The sequence below is a fragment of the Rhinopithecus bieti genome, unplaced genomic scaffold, assembly GCF_001698545.2.
Source record: "Rhinopithecus bieti isolate Rb0 unplaced genomic scaffold, ASM169854v2 scaffold_38004, whole genome shotgun sequence".
NCBI lineage: Eukaryota > Metazoa > Chordata > Mammalia > Primates > Cercopithecidae > Rhinopithecus > Rhinopithecus bieti.
This window is the reverse complement of record NW_016816095.1, coordinates 271748-289170: the sequence shown is the minus strand read 5'-3', so window position 1 is coordinate 289170 and position 17423 is coordinate 271748. Positions and strand designations below refer to the sequence as shown.

The 17423-nt window shown below is 45.6% G+C and overlaps 1 protein-coding gene across 2 annotated transcripts in view; it reads right to left on the bottom strand.

Annotated features, from left to right (window-relative positions):
• The window catches only part of ENPP6 (ectonucleotide pyrophosphatase/phosphodiesterase 6), a 130990-nt gene extending 114294 nt beyond the window's left edge, over nucleotides 1–16696 (bottom strand). For both annotated transcript variants that reach the window (XM_017854361.1, XM_017854360.1), the window contains exon 1: nucleotides 16320–16696. In XM_017854361.1, the coding sequence (XP_017709850.1) occupies nucleotides 16320–16560 (241 nt within the window). In that variant the 5' untranslated portion in view covers nucleotides 16561–16696. The remainder of the gene's footprint in view (nucleotides 1–16319) is intronic.
• Nucleotides 16697–17423: the final 727 nt, after the last annotated feature.

Below are 17423 nucleotides of genomic sequence, written 5' to 3'. Positions count from 1 at the left end.
CACTGAAAACTACAAAGCATTGCTGAAGGAAACTGCAACAACCAAAATAAATGGAAAGATATCCCATGTTCATGGATCAGAAGACTTAATATTGTTAAGATGGCAATACTACCTAAGTTGGACTACAGATACAACACAATCCTTATCCAAATTCCAACTGGCTTTTGCAAAAGTTGGCATGCTCTTCCCAAATTTAATATGAAAGTACAGGTGACTTGGAATAGCCAAAACAATCTTTAAAAGAACGAAATTAAAGGATTTACACATACTGATTTCAAAATTTTCTACTAAGCTGTGGCAATCGTGATAGTCTGATCTCACCATAAGGATACACCTAAAGATCAAGAGATTATTGGAATAAAATTGAAAGCCCAAGAATAATCTCTAATATTTATGGTCAATTGATTTTTGACAATGGTGTCAGAAATAAGTCAATGGAAAAGGACTAGCCTTTTTAACAAATAGTGCTGGGACAACTATCTCACACTGCGTATAAACAGTAATTCAAAAGGGATCACAAACCCAAATGTAAGAGCTAGAAACTTTATTTGTCTTATAAGAAAGTGTAGGAGTAAATTATCATGATGTTGGGTTAGGGGATTATTTCATAGTTATGACACAAAAAGTACAAGTCATAAAAGGAAAAGTTGATAAATAGGACTTCATCAACACTAAATGCTTTTATACACCAAGACATCCCATCAGGAAAGTGAAAAGACAACCCACAGCCTGGAAGAAAAATATATGCCAATCATATATCCCATAAGGAATTTATATCTAGAATATAGAAAGAACTCCTACAACTAAAAATAAAATGACAATCTAATTTTAAAATGAGCCAAAGGATTTGTATAAACATTTCTCCAAATAAATTATCACATAGCCCACAAGCACATGAAAAGAAAAGATGCTCAACATCATTAGTTTTTAGGGAAATGCAAATAAAACGACCATGAAACGCCACTTCATACCCACTGGAACGGCTTGGATAAAAGAGACAATAATAGCTCCTTTATCAGCGTGGCTCTAATTTTAAAAAGACGATGACAAGTGTTGGTGAGGTTGTGGGGATGTCAGAACTTCACACACTGCTGGTGAAAATGTAAAACGGTGCAGCCATTTTGAAAAACAGTTTGGCAATTTCTCAAAATGTTAAACACAGAATTATCCTATGATACAGCAGGTTCACTCTTTTGTATCTATCCAGGAGAAATGACGACATATATTCACACAAAGGCTTGTGCACAAATGTTCACGGAAGTATTATTCACAATAGCCACGAAGTGGAAACAACCCAAATGTTCATCCATTAATGAAGGAAGAACAAAATGTGGCCTATCCACACAGTTCAGTAGTTGGCAATAAAAAGGAGAAACATACTAATACAACATGAATGAACCTCAGAATCATTAGAGTTAGTGAATGAAAGAAGCCAGACCCAACGGAACACATATTGTATGATTCCATGTGTATGAAATGTCTAGAAAAGGCAAATCTATAAAGGCAGAGTTGGAGGTTACTTAGAGGGGCAGGTGAGGATGGGAAGCAACTGTAGGGCATGAAGTTTCCTTTTGGGGTGATAAAAATATTCTAAATAAAAGTGTACTGTGGCAATGGTTGCACATCTCTGTAAATATCCTTAAAAAAACTGAGTTGTACTTTTAAAATGGCTGGATTTGGTAACATGAAAATTATACCTCAATAAAGCTATTAGTAATCATTTTAAAAGATCAATTGAGATCACCACTATAGATCCATATATGGGACCTAATTAGCATATGGAAATTAGGTTACATCCTCCAGATTCCCAGCTACACAGGCAAATACAAACCACCAAAGCTCCAAATGCAGAATTTACCTACAAAGCATTTTTCCTCCTTTCCAGCTGCCTAGGGGTCCGCAAACTCTGCTGCTAAGTACAAATCCCCTAACCTAAGGACGTTCTCATTTCTTGTTTTCTTTAATTGTTCAGTTTGATAATACTGCCTTTCTTCTATTAGAAGCTTTGTCTTTCCTTGATTGCTTTGGCCCTGCTGGGATCCTAAGGTTATTTTTGGCCTTTGTTGCCACGGTCTCTGATAGCTCTTTGCCTCTTCCTTTGTCTCCTTTGATACCTCTTCCTCCACACTGTGCCCACTGAATGTGAGCATGGTCCCCGAGGTTCCTCTTTCTTACCGTCATCTTCCCTCATCTACTCAGATGATTTCCCACTCCTCAGTCAGTATCTCCAGGCCTTCATGGCTGCTAAGAAGTCACCACCTGAACGTCTTGCAGACGTCACAGTGCAAGGACATAAACGATTCATTTAGATGCTCCACTGAGATGTTTCACTGCACATTAATTAGCATGTTTTCTCCCTGTGTGTTCCCCCTCACCGTCCTGTGTTTCTGGAGCAACAAACAGCCAAGATGACTGCTGGGCGCACCTCTCCTGCGTGCATTTGAGCACATCGTGACGATGTTTCTGGCAGGAAGGGAAAAAGGTCACATGCGTTTCAGAGGAGACAGGAAGACAAGAAGGCAAGAACGGCTACATAACTTGTAGGGCTTAGTGAAGAATGAGTATGTGAGATCCTTCATCCACAAATTATTAAGAATTTCAAAACAGTGACAACAGTGCATTAAGCCAAGCCAAGCACAGGTCTTAATAAGCACAGAGCCCTGTGGAACTGCACAGGCCACGCCCGTGACGGTGGCCCTGGTGAGACGTCTTCTTCCCAGACCAGGGAGGAAAAAGAAGGAGCCAGCCTGTCTGGGGAGTGTGGGAGACAATGCCCTGCTTGGTGGCAGAACCCACAGAGGAGGACTGATGTCTGTGAGATACAGTGGGGAAGGCTGGCATCACGGCACAAGGGTGTCCTGCCCAACGCCGCAGAGCCTGGTCTCTGGAGCTGGCACATGGGCATTTGGTGGGGCCTAGTGTGGACCAATGACCAGGGCTGCTGACCCAACTCCGTGGGACTGCGTATGACCTAAGGGCCTTTCCTAGACCTCAGCAGGAAAAAGACGCCCCCCACCTACCCAGCAGTTCAAACCTGAAATGCCGACAAGCCCAGTGGCTTGCAAGTTAGAGTCAGATTTTTTTTATCATGGTAAACTATACATAACACAAAAATGTACCATTTGAACCATTTCGAAAAATTTCTAATTTCTAATTTTTTATTTATTTTCATATGTTGATTTTCGTAACTTATTTTAAGTTCAAGGGTACAAGCGCAGATTTGTTACCTAAGCCAACTTGTGTCACGAGGGTTTGTTGTACAGATTATTTCATCGCCCTGATATTAAGTCTAGTACCCACTAGTTATTTTTCCCGATCCTCTCCCTCCTCCCACCCTCCACCGTCCGATAGGCCCCAGTGTGTGTTGTTTCCCTCTATGTGTCCATGTGTTCTCATCATTCAGCTCCCATTTATAAGTGACAACATGTGGTATTTGGTTTTCTGACGAATGTGTTCAAGGATCATGGATAGATTTAGGTTTTTTAAGAAAAACTGAGAAATGCAGTATTTCTTACACACCCGAGTCTGTGAACTGCAATTCACTATACACACAGAGTAATTTATTAATCTTCCCCTAAGGCTAGCTCAGACTCTCATCTGACCCAAGACTCCTTTCTCTCTAATCCTCCATGCCCAGCTGCTCCTGCAGGTCCCTCCCCACAGAGCCGATCAACTTCTTGACCTGAGGTTCATTCTGGCACTGGGGACGCGACCCCCAGGCTCCATCATTTTCAACGTAGACTTGAATGGCCTCCCTTGGCCTGAAACCTGCCCTGCTCAGAGATGTCAGAGTCATCATCTCAAAGCCCAGCTCTCGTCTTCAAACACTCCTTGTCACCCCATCTCTGCCCCTTGGCTTGTGCCATGCTGTTCACCCACAAGGCCCTTCCTCCAGGTTTCGAGCTGTCCAGATCCTTCAGGCTTTGCTCAAATAACTGTCACCTCAGCGAACCTTCCCTCTTCACATACACTCTCAGAAATCAGCTGTGCTTCCCCAGTGCCTGTTCTATCCTGTCCAATGATTATATTCATTTTGACACATATTTAATTGCTTCAGCTTAATTCAAGTTTGTTCAGGACAGAGGCCACATCCTGGCATCTTTAGAACTCTTACAAAGTAGATATTCAGGGTATCCTTGAATGGATAATATTCATGTATGAAGGCACTGTATGACTATGTATGTCAATACTATATGTTGGCGTAATTACCAAAATCTGTGGTTCAGACAGTAAGTAGAAAAGGAGTTAGCAAGTGGATGAAAATAACAAGATCTCAAGGCACCATCCACCTCTGAAATGTTGCTACCTACACGTCAAAGCCTTTTGGAAGGAGGGCATCTTATTTTGGCTTGAAAGAGAAAGACAGGTGGAGGAAAACCTCAGCTTGGGCTGTAGGTGTGTGGGAAGATGGAAGTGAAGCTCTTACAGAAAGAATAGATAGTATCATCTCACACCAGTTAGAATGGCAATCATTAAAAAGTCAGGAAACAACAGGTGCTGGAGAGGATGTGGAGAAATAGGAACACTTTTACACTGTTGGTGGGATTGTAAACTAGTTCAACCATTATGGAAAACAGTATGGCGATTCCTCAAGGATCTAGAACTAGAAGTACCATGTGACCCAGCCATCCCACTACTGGGTATATACCCAAAGGATTATAAATCATGCTGCTATAAAGACACATGCACACGTATGTTTATTGCGGCACTATTCACAATAGCAAAGGAATCAACCCAAATGTCCATCAGTGACAGACTGGATTAAGAAAATGTGGCACATATAACACACAATGGAAATACTATGCAGCCTAAAAAAGGATGAGTTTTGTGTCCTTTGTAGGAACATGGATGCCAGCTGGAAACATCATTCTCAGCAAACTAATCGCAGAAAAGAAAACAAACACCACATGTTCTCACTCATAGGTGGGAACTGGAACAATGAGATCACTCGGACTCGGGAAAGGGAACATCAAACACGGGGGCTATCATGGGAAGGGGGAAGGGGGGAGGGATGGCATTGGAGTTATACCTGATGTAAATGACGAGTGATGGGTGCTGACGAGTTGAATGGGTGCAGCACACCAACATGGCACAAGTATACATATGTACAAACCTGCCTTATGCACATGTACCCTAGACTTAGTTAATAAAATAATTTTTAAAATTTAAAAAAAAAAGAAAGATAGATAGTATCAACAAAGAAGAGAAGGACTGAGAGTTCCCAGAGAGGCCTCCAACAAAAACTGGGAGGTGAAAAGGGAGAAGTGAAGAGATCATGGTTTAAATTCCATCCCAACAGGCGTCTCACAACTGGCTGCAAGAATCCTGACGGTCCCCTGGTTTGAAGGTTAGGGATCAGTCTGATGTCCCCTGAGGGAATCTCATGAGGTCAACTTTCAAGACTCCCCCAAAGCTGGCCAGTCAGTTCAAAAGAACAGGCAAACAGGTGGGTGGGGATTGGGTAAAGTTGCTTTGTTTTTATTAGATTCCTTTAGCTTTTAGCTGGACGTTCTAATACATGTTGACACAGGCTGAGAGTGAATTCCTTGGAGTGTGCTTTTCTTATCTGTTCCATCAGAGCTTGATGGGATTATGTAAAAGGTTTAAGGAATAGCAGACAGTCTTCAGTTACTATTCATGGCACCAGAAAATAGAAAGGATGGCCAAGTTGTGTCCTGAAACCAGCCACAGTCTTCCAGGTGGCTCCACCTCCTCCTGGGCCAAATTGTTGATGAAATCTACACATGCACCACACACACACACACACACTCACTGCTTTGAATCTCATCTCAATCTTAGATTGTACATCCTGGGAGATGTTAATGAGGGTGAAGAAAGAAGCAAAAACAACCAGGGAAGTTCAGAATGGAAAGAGTAGAGTACTCAGCGTCAGGTGGAGAGCTCAGGCAAAGAGGGCAACTTGGGCACATGGGAAGAGGGGCTGGAAGGGAACAAACACCTGGGCTTCCATCCCTGATCATCTAAGGGATGTCAGATGCTGGCCCCGGCTCAGAAACCTGCATTTGGTGTGGTTCTTCTCCCTTTATCTGGTTGCCGGTTCTGAATCTTTGGCCTCTGTGTCCTGCACAATAAGACAAATGCGCTAGCATCTCTAAGTCATTCTCTGCTTTTGGCATTTTGTAATTCTGAATGCCTTTGGGGGAAATTTGGATTGGGGTGTAGTGGATTTTGTTACATATTCCCAAGGTAATTCATATAGTTTTAGTGTTATGTCTTACACAGACAAACGCATGTTAAAACGGACTATGAAAGTCATTCATAGAAATGTGCAGGGAGGGATGTCATGGTTTGGGACCAAGCCAGCCAGCTAAGCTGCAGGGGAATGGGCCAGACTGGGAGTAACTGGAACCTGGAATTAGATCCTCCCACAGAGACCAGTGAACACCAGGGATAGCTCTGGGTGCTGGGAAGTCCAGGACAACAGGATGAACATGGCAGTGGTGCTGCTGTCAGCCTAAAGGGCAAGAGAGGCATCCAGTTTGAAGATGAGGGGAGGGGACTAAGAGGCCCGTGGAACTTGGCCAGAAGAATCCAGAATCCAGTGAGATCAAAACAGGCATATGATGCATTGGGTAGTTTGTTAGAAAATAATACAACCTCAGCCAACACACAGGGCTTGGCAGCAAAACTCCAGAGCCTTGTAGAAGATGGGCAACCCACGGCTTCTGCCACAGAGTTGGGAAAAGCCCAGTCCCTGGCTCTGAGCCAGTGCAGTCCCACAAACATGAACCAATGTCTCCTCTGAGCAAGCACTGGGCCCCGATGTGGAGACGGTCCACACTCCACTGCCCCCAAGGGACTGTAGACCAACAGTGGCGGGGATCACTGCACGGACAGGTCTTGCCTGCAGGGACCCACCTGTGAAATGGGAGCCCTTCCGAGGCTGCACACTAGGGGAGGTCTCATAGATGGCCTTTAGTCCTGCCTCTCAGAGGGGCAGTGGCAGCTCCTAGAGGTGGTGGCGTTGAGAGAAGGATAGTGACAAAAACCTTGAGCTGGGGTGTCCTGAGCCCTGGCTGGTCACTGTTTGCAAATCTGTGGTGCAGACTGAGAAAACCAAACCAAACCACAAAACATTGCTTTAGATCCACTAGGTTGAAGAACATGTTTTTAAAAACTCTTTGAATGTGAATGTATTTTCCTAAATCACAAGTAGGGGTTCAATCAATGTTGAACAAAATGTCTGCTTGTTCTACTAGAGTTGAGCAAGTCTCATTGGATCTGATAGAAATTTTTCATTTAGTATTGCGAATAGGTAAGTAATCCACATTGTTCAAAAACAGGCAACAAGATGTCTCTGTCCCATCTTGGTCTCTCATCTGTCCAGTTGCCATCCAGATAGGTACCATGATTCCTGGTTTCTTAGGCATCTTCAAAGGTATGTTTTCCCTCCAACTGGCAGGTACCCTGTGCTGGGGCCCTGATGACCTGAACGGCAGTGTCTCCTTCTAGGGGCTCTGGGAAGAGTCTGGCTGAACAGAGAAGGAGAGAGGCTGCCTCCATGCCACAGAGCATATGTGACCAGACACCAAGGGAACATGCATGAATGGTTTTAACATGACTGGCACTTAACACACACATCACGCTGCTTGGAAAACTTCAGGCTAAGTGACATGGCAGCATTTTCCAGGGGCTGCTGGAGCTGAGGCGTCTTCTCTCAGGCTCCCCTGTGCCTTGACGTGCTCCAGCCTCAAAGTCACCCGTCTTTCCTCTTTGGTGGACTCTGTGATGGGATATTTCATAGGCCAGGGGGCTGTTGTCAGGAATCTGGGCTGCCAGGCAGAGGCTGAAGAGGGCTGGAGAGCAGGTTCCAGGCTAGGCCCATGGTCTGCTAGTGAGTGGCTGAAGAATACAATATTTGAGGTTTTCTCCCAAACATTTATATTTCTGTACAGTGGCTGCTTTCAACCTTTAAAGCAGAATGTTTTCTCAAGTCCACCTGTGGAAGTCAAATTCTTAGACACACAGAGGATCTTTCAGGGAAAGCTGGACATGCTGCAGAGCTGATGGGCGACTGCGATGGTTCGTGTGCAGAACCTGGGCGACTGCGATGGTTCATGTGCAGGACCTGGGTGACTGTGATGGTTTGTGTGCAGAACCTGGAAGGAGAGCCCAAGGCTTGGGGGCCACTTAGGCAAACTCCGTGGGTGTCTCCACCATGACATCCACAGATACAGGACTTCTGTCTGCTACCGTCCACCCTTCCCTCAGGCCAGTCCTTGTTAGGGGCCATTAGTGTCCAGTGGGATTAACTATAGACCACTTTCTTCATATGTAGAAAACAGGTCAAATTGGAGCTATTGTGATCATAAAACAGGGCAAGGGACACAGCATTTCACTGGGAACCCCCTCCAGTCCCCCTTTCCACCTGCTCCCACTCAGTGGGCTCTCAGAACCTCTCTATGGTATTTTCAGCACCTAGAACATTCCCAGCACACATCCCTGATATAATAATTTGTGCTCCTAATGTCTCAAAATGGAGTCACTCATGCCAAGTATCAGTAAGCCCACTGTGAAGCTGTCTCCCTCCTCAAAGTGATATCCACATACGCAATGGACTGAAGTGATGACACCTGCTGCTGCCCAGTGCCACCCCAACCCTGAAACAGACCGATAGAAAGTGAAAGGTGGCTTAGATGATGAGAGCAGACTCATCTGGGAGGACAACAAAAGCAGCCAAGACTTGGCCTCGTTCAAGACACCTTTAGAGCCTCTGCCCATGAGAGCTCTGAAGCCTTCTCCTTCTCCAAGTCTGGCATCTGGTGCCAGAAGCAGTGAGGCTCTGGTTGACCAGTGTCCCGAGGACATCCGGACCCACTCGGCTCAGTTGTAGGTGTGCTGGTCTCCCGAGCCATCACTGCGGTTCCTTACCACACTGTTATTACTGCTTGTGTGTTGGTTAATTACATGATCCGTGGTGCATGGAGGCCTCTCAACAAAAGGTGGATTCAAGCATGTGTAGTTGGCTGTCAAGTCACTGTGAACCTTCCTGGCTTCGGTTGGGGTCAGCACATCTAGGTGGCCAGGACCTAATTAACATCAATTGTGCACTCCATCTGTCCGGACTTCTCACGCTGAACAGCAAGAATGCAGGACTAGGAAGATGATGTAATGTATCCAAGTCCTTGCGGACTGTGGCAGTCAGGAGAAGCTGGCTCCTCTGCCCCCTTTCCCTGCCCTGTGGACCACATTGCTTCCCAGCCTGCCCCGTGCAGATAGTCGGCAGGGCAACCCAGGTTGAGTGGACGAGACTACTCACCACCAAAGGTGACACCCGGGGGACTTGGCCTCCCGGCACACCTGGAGCCCACTTCTAGCACTCAGCCCGGGGTGTTCTGCTGCAGACATTTACACACATTCTCCCATCCACGTGCTCCTGAAGGTGCCTGGGGGAGTTCCTTCATCAAGAACTAAAGCATCTTCAGTATCCTGGACCAAAGTTCCATTGCTGTCAGCCCCGACAGCCCTTTGTCTAAATAAGGTGGCCCACACATCCTCCCATGATCTGCCTTCTCGATCTTCTCTCCTTGCTATCGAAAGGGCTGATGATGGCAGTTGGTTCAGAGTATCCAACAAGAGCCAAACGCTGCACGTGGGCTCCCAGGACCCCTAGCCCTGCCCCAGGTCTCTGCCTGGTTATTGTGCGGACACAATGGGCCTATTGTGGAGCTCTGAGGGGCTCTGAAACTCGAGCAGGTGTTGCTGAAGGTGTCTCTGAAACGAATGTTAACCTGCTGAGTCAGGCTCCCTCCGAATTAATTTGAAATGCCCTTTAACCCACTTTTGGCACAGCACCCAAGCTGAGCAGGAACTGGAGCCGCAGGGGTCAAGCCACCCCGAAAGCCCTGACAGGAGGCACATGATCCTATCAATCAACGTTGGGGTGAGGGAGGCAGGGGTGGGGGTTGTGAGATCGCCATGGCGTGTAGACCGCAGTGGCTCCACGTGGACAAGCCTTCTGGAAACGCCTTTGCTGTTATTACAATCAAAAGCTTTCACCACATTTTACAGCTTTGCCCACTACTCTAACCACTCCCTTCTTCATGGAGTGAGTTTCCAGCAGCTGAATGCCGTATAATCAGAACACCCTCTCATCACCACGGAAGCCGAAAGAAACATATTTTTTGAAAAGTGATACTTCAGTGCAGAGAGTTTTGTTGATAGGAGCTTAAATAATGATGTGCTGGGAGACATTATTTTAGTAAATTCTTAGAATGCATTTTTTTTCCCTCGGGGCATGGCTGGTTATTAGTGCTCTTACCCACTTCTAGCTTCTATTGCTGGACACCTTGCCTGCCATGCCTGCATCTTTAGGCAGCTTAATCGAGGCTCATTGCAGAGAGTGTAGTTTTAAGTGGAAAAATGTTGTTAGGTGTCTCTGGGAAGTATATGACAAAATGTTGACAAAAGTTAATTCAGGTGGGAAGGCAGATTTTAACTGTGTATCTGTGAGAAATATTCTGCACCAGCTGGGTAGCAAGCAGTGAGATAGGAAGTCCATTTCCTGGGGTCCACTAGGACCCACAGGATCAATTTCTCTCCTTTGCCTCGGTGGTATTCTGCATGCTTCTTGAACTCTCCTTTAAGACATTGTCTCTGATCCCCTAAAGGGATAATGTCAAGTGAATATCTTACTCCACTTGAAATATAATTTGGTGAAAAGTTACTTTTCCAAATAAATCTCACTGAGATAAACAACCCTTCGAACTTTCCCATCTGTGCTAATAGGAGCCCCTTTACTCAGACTTCAGAAGATCTTATAACTGTGGCATCGGTTTGGGCTCTTCTTTCATATTCACTTGTCAGCCAGTCAGCAAGTTCTGCCTCATGGATGCTCTTCAAATTCAACTCTCCCCCTCACTTACAGTCCATCACAAAGAGCAGATGCGGTGATGTCTGGAGTGGAAAAGGAGGGAAGGAGGAGCCTGTTGGACTCTCCTTTGGTGGGGCTTTCATAGACTTTCATCAGTTGCACATGTTTTTTACACACTCAATTCTCTGTAACCCCCAACCCACACCCAGATGGTGAATGGACTCAGCACCCCTCCTTCTGACCTGAACACGCTCACTTCTCCTCCTTTGCCCGAACTACCCACGATGACAATGTTCTGTTTTCTCTTTTACCTCTGCCATGAGAGCAGCATGTCTCATTTAGAAGTTGCTGTTTTCAGCCTGGGTCCCAGAATGAAGAGGAAATGGGGTGGAGGTCATTCCTCAAGGCCACACACATGATTGAGGAATAAACGTTAGCTATTCTAAGACTCAGACATGGTGTGGAATTACTTGTTGCAACAACATAACTCAGCCTCACCTTACTGATAAAGGGGGTAATATGTATGCTGTTACTAAAGGTGAGTTTACATGTATATTTGCTCATTCTGTTCTCACAGCAAGTCTATTGGGTAACATTTACTTTCTACATTCTACTGATAAAATATTAACACTCACTGGATGCAATGGCTCACACCTGTAGTCTCAGCACTTTGGGAGGCTGAAGCAGGTGGATCACCTGAGGTCAGGAGTTTGAGACCAGCTTGGCCAACGTGGTGAAAACCCCATCTCTACTAAAAATAAAAATAAAAAAATTAGCCAGTCATGGTGTCGGGCACCTGTAATCCCAGCTACTCAGGAGGCTGAGGCAGGAGAATCACTTGAACCAGGGAAGCGGAGGTTGCAGTGACCCGAGATCATGCCACTGCACTCCAGCCTGGGTGACAGAGTGAGACTACGTCTCAACAACAAAACAAAACAAAACAAAACAACAAAACAACCTGGCCACTCCAAGATGCAGGCCTAGGCCCCGGCCAGTTGCTGTGTGAGAACGGGGTCTCTGATGCCTACTCTCCCATCTCAGCTCTGCCATGACATTCTTTGGTGCCTGAAACAAAACGCTAAATTTCCCTGCACTTTATTTCCTAGTGTCTAAATGTTGAAATACTAGTAATATACTGTGGGACAAACTTATTTCAGCATCTGTTGATCTCTGGGTGGGTTACTGGCAGTCAAGACGAAGTTCTAGACTGGCTTCCCCGCTACTCAGAACGTTTCTGGGCCACTTTCTCCAACTGCTTAACCAGAAGTGTTTGAGAATTGCAAACAAATGTTACCATGAGTCTTAACAAAATGATGCTAAGTTACGCTGCCTCAAAACAGATTTCCCTCTTACCCATGACCTGGATTGAACAAATCACTGCTTTCTTTCCTTGACTTTCTGTTAAACTCCACTTCAGTCAAACGTGAATTTACCCCAAAGAGAGAATAACTTTGCGAAAAGATCCCGGGTAAGATAGACTCAAACAGAAAGCATTCCAAGGGCATTGAAACTGTGGTTGTGTTTTCACTAGAATGAAGGTGATCCACACACCACTCTTCAGAAAGGGAGCTTATGCCTACAGTAAGATGTAAAGACACACACCATGCCAGTGGCTGTTTCTTCCAGCTCAGCTCTCTCCTCTTTAAAATGCCTTTTTCACGCTACTGCAACTGGAAGGAACGCCTCCTCTCCCTGGTCCTCTGCAGCACGCTGGGACCCCACTCCCTATTCTTTGTGTATTCATTCTCTTGGCTGCCATTATAAAGTACCACAGATGGAGTGGCTCCAACAACAGCAATTTGTTTGTTCACAGTTCATGAACGAGGTGTTAGCGGGTTGGTGTCTCCTGGGCCCCTCTCCACTGCCTGTGAGGGCCGCCTTGGTGTGTCCTCACATGGCCTTTTCTCTGCACGTGCACGTGCCTGTGTCTCTTCGCCTTCCTATACCGTCATATTGGAATAGGGCCCCACTTTAGTGGCCTTATTTTAACTTGGTCACCTTTTAAGACCTTATCTCCAAATGCAGTTACATTCTGAGGTACTGGGGGTTGGAACCCCAACTTGAACTGGGAGACAGGAGGGTGAGGACACATTTGGGCTCACAACACCTTGCTACACACTTTAGAATATTAGCAGGCGCCCATTCGCGAGTGTTCTTCCTCCCCCACTTGAATGTAATCTCCCTGGTGAAAGGCCAGTTTTAAGATTCCGTGTTCCCAGCAATCAATTGCTTGATTCATCTTCATGATCATGATTGGCATTTTGGTTGCGTTTGTCCTGATGTAAACATGTTTTGAGGCAAATAAATAATCAGCCATGGTGGTTTCATGGCAGCAACTGGGCTAGATGGTTTCAAGGTTGCTCACAAATAGGCCTGTTGATTCCCCATCCTCATCCACTGTGAAATTCTCCCTCTCAAGAGTTTCAGCCATTTGCATAATTTCCACACGAAGGCATCCTAGGAGGGGCCAGCCCTAACTTTAAAATTCCCTGTGCAAATAGCAAAGACTTGGGACCAACCCAAATGCCCATCAATAATAGAATGGATAAAGAAAACGTGGCACATATACACCATGGAATACTATGCAACCATAAAAAAGGACGTGTTCATGTCCTTTGCAGGGACATGGATGAAGCTAGAAGCCATCATTCTCAGCAAACTAACACAGGGACAGAAAATCAAACACCGCAGGTTCTCACTCTTAAGTGGGAGTCAAACAATGAGAACACACGGACACAGGGAGGGGACCATCACACACTAGGGCCTGTTGGAGGATCAGGGGCACAGGAAGGGAGAGCATTAAGACAAATACCTAATGCATGCAGGGCTTAGAACCTAGATGACGACTTGACAGGTGCAGCAAACCACCATGGCACATTTATGCCTGTGTAACAAACCTGCACGTTCTGCACCTGTATCCCAGAATTTAAAGTGAAATAAAATAAAATAAAATTCCCCATGCATTGCCTAGTTCTATGCCTGCATCCAGCAGCATCTGAAATCCCAGCCTGATGCAGGGCTGGCAGTTCATCTCATTTTATTTTGCCTGAAGTCTCCAAGCAAGTTCTCCCAGCTCGAAGGTCAGCATTCTTTCCAACAACTCATCACTCCTCGTTATGCAGAGGAAAGAACACCAGGGGCTTTCTGTCTTCTGAGCAATAATTTGGGTAATGAAGTGAGAGCTTAGCGTCTCTTATGAATGCTGAGGAACCCTAAAACAGCATATCTTTTGGTTCCAAAAAGATCTAACATAGCGATTTTGTTGGTTCATAAAACGCTCAAATACTCAAACCATATGTTTGGGTACAATTCCCAATGGCTATATCCTTCCTTATATGAATAAAAGAGGAGGTTTTCAGCATCAGGTGGAAAAATAAGTATGGATATTGGGGAAAATAGTCTAAATTTAACCCTGAGTCAGTTCCAAGACAGTGGAGGTGATGATACCAGCTTCGTGGCCCGGCATTTCCCAGCCTGCAAATCCTGCTTCAAGTCTGCAAGTCTGCCAGTAGGTACAAGACATTTGTATATAAACATGAGCCTTGCTAGATACCTCTCTTGTGTGGGGCAGCTTCTAAGAAACATATAGACCAAGCAGACTTGCACATCAGTGAATACATTTGGCCATCTGCAAATACAGAGACTAACACATATTCCTCGGGCCAGCCTCAGTTTCAAAGCCAGGGTGAGATCTTTGTCAGGCACTCACGGGACCTGTGCGCCCATAATGGAAGGGGCTCTTCTCTCAGGACGACACAAGTGAAAACACACACAGCTTGAAAAGAAGGCGTGTCTCAGCATGACGGAGGCTATGTGCAAATTATTCCTTGTGCCAATATCAGGAGTGTGAGTCTGACAAACAAAAGACCATGTCACTGGCTTAGTGTCTCTGTGGAGTCTGCAATGGTCCTGGTACTTACTTGAGTCCTTTCTAAAATGGATCTTGTTCGTTTTCCACTGAGATTGCAGAAGCTGCACGTGGCATGGCAGTTTATGAATTGGGTCCCCCAGCAAGGCTCTGAAAGACAGCTGGAGTGGGGGTGGGCTGTGTGTGTGAAGCCGCTGTGCAGAGCTGGAGTCGGCCGTGCACACAATGACATCTATGTGTGACCCGGCAGCCTGCAAACCGCTTCCCTGCAAGGGGAGACGCATGCCAGGGGAGGGCCAGAGACTTTTGTTCATTCTGTTTATCTTACAGACTGTTTTTTTGTCTGCTGTGGGAAATAAAAAACAAATACATAACTTCCTTGCTTGTGTGCAGTCTGAATTTTTTTCTCTCTCTCATGCCCTCATTTTTATTTCTCCAAAGTATCTCTTCCCTTCAATTTGGGGCATCAGTTTATGGCATTTTTACATACACATGTATATACTGTCTATGCACAAAGTTAGAGATACAAATGTGTGTTTTAGACCCCTTCGGCTTTAGTGTTCTGTGGAGATCCATGAGATATCAGAGATCTCATTCTCTTTCTGTTAACATAATTAGTAGAGTTCTCTCTGTGCTCAGAGCACATGGCTGAGTCCCGCATAACCAGCAATAACAGTGCATTCTTAACGGCCTCCCTGGATAGTTTGCTAAATTCTTTCTGAGAGCCTCTCACTGCCTTTACAAAGGTTATAGCTGAAAAACAAACCAGAAACTGGGAATCCAACTCTGTGAGCAAAGAGAAGGCCACACATTCTATAACTGCACGGGTAGAGGCTCAGGTTCATGCAGTCGCGTTTGGAGTCCTGGCAATTCCAGATGAAGGCCATCCTTAGGAAAATCAGCTGTCCCAAGCCCAGGCAGTCTGGGTTAGCAGAGGTTGGATTTGTTTTGTTGAGTTTTTGTTGGTTGGTCTTTCGCAGACGCTGCAAATCACAAACGGGGAACCTGAACTACACAAGCTTTTTCTTCTCTGTATCATTTTACCTGGCCAAAAAAGGCAGAAGAAGGGGAAGGTGGCATTGCTAGGTAACAGAGAAGGATAAGACCTAAAAATCCCCCTTCCCCAAGAAGTCCAGGAGCACGACTCCCCTCTGAGGACCCCACAGGTACTTTCACAGTCGAACACACTGAGAAACAAGCCCACAGGACGCCGGGATGGCATGACCGCAGAGCAAAGGGACAGAAGGAGCTTGGGACGCATGCACGGACACCTGTTGATTGTGCAAACTTGAACTTAGAAAATACGAGGCTCATTAGAACTTCTCTTTCTAAAATAAACAACCACTTTCAATATCGTCGAATATCATCTACTGCTGTAGTTCTCTGTCCTCCACACTGAGAATCCAGAACAGGTCCTTGGGATAACTTTTGGGAAACAACACCACCGTGAAAACAAAAGTCTTCTCAGCCAGGGACACAGATTTCTTATCTACCTTTGATGTCCCAAAGGACTAGAGAATACAGAGCATTTAAATAAGACTCCGATGCCAGGAGCTCACTGTCCCCTGCTGGACTCCAGCCCTCCCCTCCCTGCCCAGAAGAGGACACGGTACTCACCAGTCATTAGGGTATAGTAATTGGGATACGAGAGACTAGGGAAGTCTGGAGTCAAATAATCCACTTTTACTCCCCTGCTCACAATCTCTTTGAAACCAGGCAATGACTCCAGTGCCTCATCACTGATGTAGTCTGAGCGAAAACCATCCAGCAGAAACACCAGCAGCTTCCGGCGGGCAGAGGCCGGCTGGGCCAGGCCCAGGACAAGGGCCAGCAGGAGGGTCCCAAGCTTCATTGCCATGCTGCCAGGAGCCTGCCAGAGCCCAGCTGGCACAGCTGTCTCCTTGCAAAGACTGAGGATGGAGAATCTGTAGCTATTCTCTCTTCCAGGGGCTGGACCTTGAGCCGCTGGCCTTCCTGAATCAAGTTCACTTTCAGAATTTAAAGGAACAGCACCCCCTTTTCCACACATCTATGCTCACCCTTTACTAGAAAGTCCAGAGACCGACTCCTTCAGATAAGCCGGGTTCCAAACAACCCAGAATTAACACCAGGGAAGAGAGTTCAACCTTATTATTTTTGGTGAATGTTCCAGAAATACAAGCACCCACAGAGGTGGAATTTTAGAAGATGACAAAGTCAACACTAACTTTGCAGTTGAGCTAACCAAAGGGAGGAACCAAAGAAAAGGGCAAGATTTTAATTTGATGTTATCCCACATCATGGCCTCATTTAAACTCTTTTTCACTTAGAAGTTAGTAACGCAAACCTCTGAACTCAGCGCATAAACAGGAAACAATACGCTTCGGTGGACCCATTTGTAAACTTTCCAGCTGTATCTCTGTAGTCACAGCACTTAAAAACAATTATTTGTCTATGTCTTGCCACTTACGTTTTTACATGCAGTGTTATTACTTTATTTTTCAAATATGATTTAGCTGCTGGTGCCCATAAAAGGAAGTGGTTCATAGAAGAGCCCGAGAGCCAAGGAGAAGCTTCCAGAGTTGGACAATGGGAAATCATTACTGGCAGAATGGTCTGAAGCAGCATTGCCCCAATAGGATGGAAATGAAATAGAGAGCTGGAGATTGAGAGCTTGAGATGGAAAAGCAGAGCTAGAAATTACCATGCAGGTTTTGGGACAGGGAGGACTAGGCAGAGCAG